We start from the raw sequence: 7,320 nt of genomic DNA, 5'->3' as shown, positions 1-7,320 counted from the left end.
TACCCACCCACCCTAACCCCTACCCCCATCATATCCCACCCCCACCCAACCCAACCTCACCCACAACCACCCTAAATAGAATTATTATTAAGAGTATTTTTTTTTCATTGTAGATAGAGTACTTTTTTTTTAACAAAATGAGTATATTTTTTTCATGATATATTAAAAATATTTTTTTTCATTTCAACAAAACGAGTACCTTTTTTTATGATGTAGAAAAAATATTTTCTTTCATTTTAACAAAATGAGCACTTTCTTTCATGATGTAAAAAAAATATTTTCATTCATTTAAACAAATTAAGTATTTTCTTTTTCTGAAATAGAAAAAAAAAATCCCCAACAAAACGAGTACTTTATTTTCATGATGTAAAAAAAATATTTTCTTTTCCTGAAATAGTTTTATTTCCCAACAAAACGAGTACAGGAAACATGGAGATTTTGGGTTGAGGAGAGTAACATAAAAAATTATTTTCTTAAAAATATTTTATACTCTCTGACCAAACACTAAAAAATATTTTTAGCTCACAAAACAAGGGAAAATAAGTGATAAACCACTCATTTTCTAGAAAAATATTTTTTCCTTCATACCAAACACACCCTAATTTGATATCCTTTTCCGGACTTCACTCCCCTAAGGCTCAGATCTGCGAGAAAGTTTGTCCTAATATTGCCTTTTAATGACTTTGAACAGACTATTCAATTTGTTATCTACTGTGTGGCTTTCCAGACCGTACGTCCCACGTAGCTTGTTTTCTCAGGTTTCAAAAAGTCAAGTTTAGCTACCTTAATCATAGAGTTCACCTTTCAGTTTTATTTCTTGTTTATTTTCGAGATATGCTGATCTTATAGTTTCCCACGTTCTCTGTTTAGCAACACACTGCAGCGCTGATTTTGACTTTTGCAGGTTTTGTTAGAATCAATCTGCAGAAGCATTCAGCTGTTTCTTTCCAGCTAAATATATCTAGGTAAGCATTTGATGAGGGGCTTAGAACTCTTTATATTGCCTCTTGCTTTACTTATTCTCCAAATTGATGTTTTCTTTTGATCTAGGATCAATTAATAGATATGGCTTATGTTGCTGTGATTTCTCTTGCACAAACATTGGAGGAACTCGTGCAGCAAAAGCCACATTGGGTAAGTAGTGATGATGAAACAACAAAAATGCTGCACTCTTTCCGTGTTAGTCTTAAAAATTTCCAAGACTTTCTTGAGAACACTAGCAAGAGAAGGCAACATTGTGGAGAGGTTGAAGAATTAGATAGAGAGATTAGAACAGCAGTGGAAGAAGTAGAAGATGTGATCGAACTAAAGATATATAAAACAATGAAAAGAGAGGCATTATCAAAGACATTGAGAACACTTGTAGAAAAGATTGAAGCTCTAAAGAGGGGGGTCATGGGATGTAGGTTTGGTAAGAGTAAAGTCCTTCGTAAAACAATGGAAGAAGAGGCATTACACAAAACCTTGTCTCCACTTGTAGAAAAGATTGATGTTCTGGAGAGGAATGTGATGGGAAGTAGTTTTGGTACAAATGAAGTTCAAGGCTATGTTGATCCTACAAATGACGAACTGCAAGTAGAGGCTTCCTTGCTAGGTCATTCATCATCCAGACGTGTAGCAAAACTGAATCCAGAAAACATTGTTGTGGGTCTTGAGGACGATTTGATGGAAATCAAGAGAAGATTAATAGGGACCTCGTCTAATCGAGAAATTGTCCCAATTCTGGGAATGGGAGGGATTGGCAAAACAACACTAGCTAGAAAAGCATATGACGATTTTGAAGTCAGGCATCGCTTTGACATCCATGTTTGGGTGACAGTATCTCAGCAATATCGGATTAGAGATCTATTGTTGGATATTCTTTCTCGTATTTCAGCTGACCCGATAAAACAAGGGACTAATAGTGATCAATTAATGGATAAGATATACAAAGTGTTAAAGTGTCGGAGGTATCTCCTTGTCATGGATGATATTTGGAGCTGTGACAACATCTGGGATATAGTGTCAAGAACTTTTCCAGAAGACGAGAATAGTAGTCGAATTATTTTGACTAGTAGGATTAATGAAGTGGCTATGCATGCTGACCCAAACTGCACTCCTTATGAGATGCACCTCTTGAATTTAGACGAAAGTTGGAAGTTAATACATGACAAGGTGTTTGGGGTAGATCAACAGTTTTGTCCTCCTGAACTAGAGGAAATCGGGAAGCAAGTAGCACAAAATTGCCAAGGACTACCTTTAGCCCTTCTAGTGGTTGCGGGACATCTCTCTAAAATTGATAGAACACGCAAAAGTTGGGAAGATGTTTCCAAAAGTGTAAGTAACATTCTTGTTAATGAATCAGATATATGTCTAGGAGTGCTTGCAATGAGTTACAATTACTTACCTTATCATCTTAGACCGTGTTTCCTTTACATTGGAGTGTTTCCAGAAGATAGGGAGATTAACATTACTAATTTGATCAACTTATGGATTTCTGAGGGTTTTCTAGTGAATAAGGGGCTCAAAAGCTTGGAAGCAGTGGGAAGAGATTGTTTGAATGATCTTGTTAGCAGGAATCTGTTAATGGTTAGAAGCAGGAGATGGGATGGTGAGTGTAAAACATTTGGTGTCCATGATCTGGTGCGGGACTTGATTCTAAGAGTAGCTAATGATGAGAAGTTCCTGCAGGTCTCTAGAATTCAGGTAGCCACTAATCCTTCAGCGAACAAGTTTCATGTTCGTCGCTACAGTTACTCTTCGCGCATTTATGATGACGATGATTTATGTGAGTCATCATCATCTAGTAGCACCAGAACTTTGCACTTCTTCTATGGATTGAATAACGATTCTCTTTTGGGGCAATTCAAACTTCTAAGAGTGTTGGCAATCCTTGATTGTACATTTCATTATTTTCCCCTTGTGATAAAAAAATTAGTACATCTCAGATACCTTCACATATTCAACTGTCACGAGTACATTCACAGTTCAGTGTCAGAGCTTTATAATCTGCAGACCTTGATTTTTGGCCAATATTCTGGTTTACCAGTGGAGATCTGGAAGATGAAAATTTTGAGGCATCTTGAGGTAAAAAGGATCTCTTATTTTTGTGTTCCATCAAGTAAGGAAGGGTCTAGTTTCAAGCTACAAAATCTTGAGCAACTGTCGTATCTAAATATTTCTTGCTGTACTGAGAAATTGTTTTCTGGTATTCCAAATCTAAAGAGGCTGAAAATTTATGGTGATAAAGGAAACATGACTTCGGAGAAGCTAAATAGCCTTTCTTGTTTAAATAAACTTGAAACATTGAAGATCACCTGCTATCGAGGATATTACGAGCGACCACCGCAAAGTAAGTTTGCTTTGCCTACATCTCTGAAAAGGTTGACTTTAGAAAGTACTTATTTACCATGGGAAGACATGGCGAATATTGTAATGTTGCCAAACCTCCAAGTGCTTAAAATTAAAGACAATGGATTTGTTGATGGCCGGTGGAGATTAAATGATGAAATGATTTTTAATCAACTTAAGTTCCTCCTAATCCATAAGACAGATCTGGAGCAGTGGAAAGCTGGCAGCGTTAACTTTCCAGAACTGCAATGCCTAGTTCTGAAAGAATGCATATCCCTGAAGAAAATCCCTCAAGACATTGGGGAAATTTATACCTTGGAGTCAATAGAATTGCATAATTGCAGCACTTCGGCTGAAAATTCTGTGAAAAAAATTCAAAAAGAGCAAAAGAGCATGGGGAATGATTGCCTCACTGTACTCGTCAATAGTCGTCGGTAAGACTCAAATGTTGCTCACTAATCCATCTAAAAAATTCTGTCTTTATTTTATGTGCTCTGTTTTTTATTTTAAAAACATAGTCAAAGACATCCCTGACCCACTTAATATATTGCATTGTCTTATGTTGTCTTGGAGTCACAGCTTATCATGAGTTCCTTCTCCTTGCAGTTAGGAGGGGTATAATGTCAAGTTCAAGAAAGCTGGTCATGCTAGTTAAAAGTATGTTTGTCTGTGTGATGATTCTCGAGCAATGGGCAGCAATCGTTAGCTTGGAAAGGAGAGATCACTTGTAACTTGTTCATTAGCAACTAGGGGAATCTCTTTTCCGTTGCTTATAATGACTAAAGGTCGCGTGCTGCTAGTTGTCGTTGATGTTCTTATTTTTGTAATTTTCTTGCAAGCTAAACATTAATGACTGGATGGTTTGTTATGATAATGGTGTATTTCATTATGTAGTATTTATCAATTTGACTTCATATATATTGGCTGCTTCTCTAGATCTGCTCTGCAGTCTTGAAGAGTTACATGCCAAAGTAGTCTACTTTATTCACTATGCTTTGCTGGAAACGTATATGTATAACATGTAAATCAAGGCAAAAGGTTTCAAAACAATCTCTATAATTGTGATCATCTTGTAGCGTTAGCCTAGGGGATATGCTTAGCTACTTTAACGGTTTCAACATTTTCACATGAACCGAGGAACTAGCGATTTCCTTCCTTTTCCTTTTTCTACGGACGGGAAAATTTAAGAAATAGAAGGAAAAGAATACTTTATTTTCTTATTTATAATTACTTTTCCTGTCAATTTGGCGTACTATTGTTTATTCTTGAAAAGGATAATCTCTATTAGTTTGATATATTGTAATCACCTCAAGGTGGTTTTATTTAGAAAGAAATAGTCTAACGATCCGACCGGTCGTTTTGAGCTCTAGCGTGTCGTTCGGCGGTTTGAGATCTTGAGTAGCTTCACTTTATGTATTATGACCTGCACGTGTGGTCGGTTTCGATTTTCGGGAAGTTCGGAGTTGATTTGGAAGGATAATTCTCAATTCAGAAGCTTTAAGTTGGAAGAGTTGACCAATGTTTAACTTTTGAGTAAAACGACCCCAGAATCGGGATTTTGAAAGTTCCAATAGGTTCGTATGATGGTTTTGGACTTGGGCGTATGTTCAGGTTGAGTATCGGATAGTCCAGGAACGTTTCGGCACTTAAAGTGAAAAGTTGGCATTTTGAAAGTTTTAGTATTTCCTAAGTTTGATTTGAAGTGGACTTTGTTGTTATCGATGTCCGTTTGGGATTCCAAGCCTTGAAATAGGTTCGTATTGTGATTTATGACTTGTGCGTAAAATTTGGCGTCATTCCAGAATGTTGAAGTATGATTCAGACGCGTTCAGCGAAGTTTGAATGTTTAAAAGTTAAAAGAAGGATTTTGATCGTCGATTAGTAATTTTGATGTTATACGTTGCATTTCGAGCCTTGGGATGAGTTTGGATAGTTTCGGACAAATTCTCCTTGTTTTTATCATTGTTGGTTTCTGGTGTTCCTGGTAAGCATCACGATCGCAGATAAAGGAACGCGATCGCGAAGAGTATCTAAAGCTTGAGAGGAATTGTGCATCGCGATCGCGTTGATGGGTTCACGATCGCAAAGGGGGATTTGTTGGGGCTGGAAAGTTGGCCTTCACGTTCGCCGTTGACTTGCCTAACGGCGATATTGAGCGCCATCACCGCATATAATGAATTTTGGGTCGTGACAAATAGTGTCAACTGTGGATTTATTTGTAAATCTCAATGTTAGACTTATTAGCATATGTGCAAAAATTCTTAAGTGGTATAGGAACATGCCACTTCTGCTTAACTACTAATGGCCAACTCAATTGAATTACTATTTCCTAAATACTTCATCTTTGCTCAACCAAAAGAAAGAGGAATGTTTCTCACCATGGGAATGATAATTTTAGTTTATATAAGGTTGTGCTTGGATAAATCCTGCTTTGTGGAATTATTGCATTTAGTTTAAAATTGATGCATACCGTTGAATTAGTTGATGTCGTTTCTTTTTCCTAAGTATGTCTTGTAAATACATTTAGTGGAGTTGCTTTATACTACAACAATAACATACCCAGTATTATCCCACAATGTGAGGTCCGGGGAGGGTAGTGTGTACGCAAACCTTATCCCTACCTTGTGAGGATAGAGAGGTTATTTCCAATATACCCTCGACTCAAGAAAGTATAAGCACCACATTAATGAAAATATAGACAAGAAGGGACAGTACCAAAAAGCCATATAAAAGCAGAATAAAAATAATAAGATAGTAAGGAATAATGAAAGAAAACAACGGTAAGGAATAAAAACCTACTACCAACATAAAGTGAGACTGCGTGTCAATACTACTATTATGAGCACTCTAGACTGCCTACTCTACTACCCTAATCCTCGACCTCCATACCTTCCTATCAAGGGTCATGTCCTCGGTCAGCTGAAGTTGTGCCATGTCTTGCCTAATCACCTCTTCCCACATCTTCTTTGGCCTACCTCAACCTCTTCGTAGGCCCTCTAATGTCAACATCTCACACCTCCTCACTTGGGCGTCTGTGCACCTCTTCCTCGCATGACCAAACCACTTAAGCCGTGCTTCCCTCATCTTGTCCTCAATAGGGGCCACACCCACCTTATCACGAATAACCTTTTTTTAATCCTATCTAACCTGGTGTTACCGCACATCTATCTCAACATCCCCATCTCCGCTACCTTCATCTTCTAGACATGAGCGATCTTGACTAGCAAACACTCAACCCCATACAATATCGTTGGTCTGACCACCACTTTGTAGAGCTTACCCTTAAGTTTCGGTGGCACCTTCTTGTCATACAAAACACCGGAAGAGAGTCTTTATGTCATCCATCCCACCCCAATACAATGTGTGACATCTTCATCAATCTCCCCATCCCCCTGAATAATATATCTAAGGTACTTAAAACTCTCTCTCCCAGGGATGACCTGCGAGTCCAGCCTCACCTCCCCTTCCCCTCCTTGAGTCTCGCCACTGAACTTACACTCCAAGTATTCTGTCTTGATCCTGCTCAACTTAAAACTGTTATATTCCAGGGTCTGCCTCCATACCTCTAATTGTGCGTTCACATCGTCTCGCATCTCGTCAATCAATACAATATCATCTGCAAATAGCATGCACCACAACACCTTCCCATGGATGTGGCGCGTCAGTCTGTCCATCATCAGAGCAAACAAAAAAGGGCTGAGTGCCAACCCCTGATGCAACCCCATCATAATCGAAAAATGGTCTGAGTCTCCACCACCGTCCTCACTCGGGTCTTTACTCCATAATACATGTCCTTAATCAACCTAACGTAGGCAACAGATACACATCTAGCCTCCAAACATCTCCATAAAACCTCTCTCAAAACTTTATCGTACACCTTTTCTAAGTCGATGAACACCATATGCAAGTCCTTCTTTCTCTCTCTATACTGCTCCATCAATATCCTAACAAGGTGGATGGCTTTATGAATACTAAAAATAGACATGGGTT

At 38.2% G+C, this 7,320-nt stretch overlaps 2 protein-coding genes across 3 annotated transcripts; one reads left to right on the top strand and one right to left on the bottom strand.

The window, feature by feature from the left end:
* Positions 1 to 668: 668 nt before the first annotated feature.
* LOC104088284 (putative late blight resistance protein homolog R1A-10) lies at positions 669 to 4,265 on the top strand. 2 transcript variants are annotated; one of them, XM_033653994.2, is made up of 4 exons: positions 669 to 758; positions 905 to 965; positions 1,051 to 3,764; positions 3,937 to 4,265. In XM_033653994.2, exons 3-4 carry the CDS (start codon positions 1,066 to 1,068, stop codon positions 3,938 to 3,940), a joined length of 2,703 nt encoding a protein of 900 aa, XP_033509885.1. In that variant the 5' UTR covers positions 669 to 758; positions 905 to 965; positions 1,051 to 1,065; the 3' UTR covers positions 3,941 to 4,265. The 2 variants fall into 2 exon arrangements, with proteins under 2 accessions (XP_033509885.1, XP_070044315.1); XM_070188214.1 differs by having other exon boundaries at positions 905 to 3,764.
* Positions 4,266 to 6,662: 2,397 nt separating this feature from the next.
* On the bottom strand, positions 6,663 to 7,055 carry LOC138901208 (uncharacterized). The gene has a single exon (XM_070188952.1). The coding sequence runs from the start codon at positions 7,053 to 7,055 to the stop codon at positions 6,663 to 6,665; it is 393 nt and encodes a 130-aa protein (XP_070045053.1).
* Between the last annotated feature and the right edge of the window lie 265 nt (positions 7,056 to 7,320).

The sequence above is a fragment of the Nicotiana tomentosiformis genome, chromosome 11 (genome assembly GCF_000390325.3).
Source record: "Nicotiana tomentosiformis chromosome 11, ASM39032v3, whole genome shotgun sequence".
In the NCBI taxonomy this organism is placed as follows: Eukaryota; Viridiplantae; Streptophyta; class Magnoliopsida; order Solanales; family Solanaceae; genus Nicotiana; species Nicotiana tomentosiformis.
The sequence above is the reverse complement of the archived record's forward strand: the minus strand, read 5'-3'. Positions and strand labels throughout refer to the sequence as shown.

Bases quoted from the DNA above. Each gene is read 5' to 3' on its own strand.
- LOC104088284 (XM_033653994.2), top strand. From the start codon at position 1,066: ATGGCTTATGTTGCTGTGATTTCTCTTGCACAAACATTGGAGGAACTC.
- LOC138901208 (XM_070188952.1), bottom strand. From the start codon at position 7,055: ATGGGGTTGCATCAGGGGTTGGCACTCAGCCCTTTTTTGTTTGCTCTG.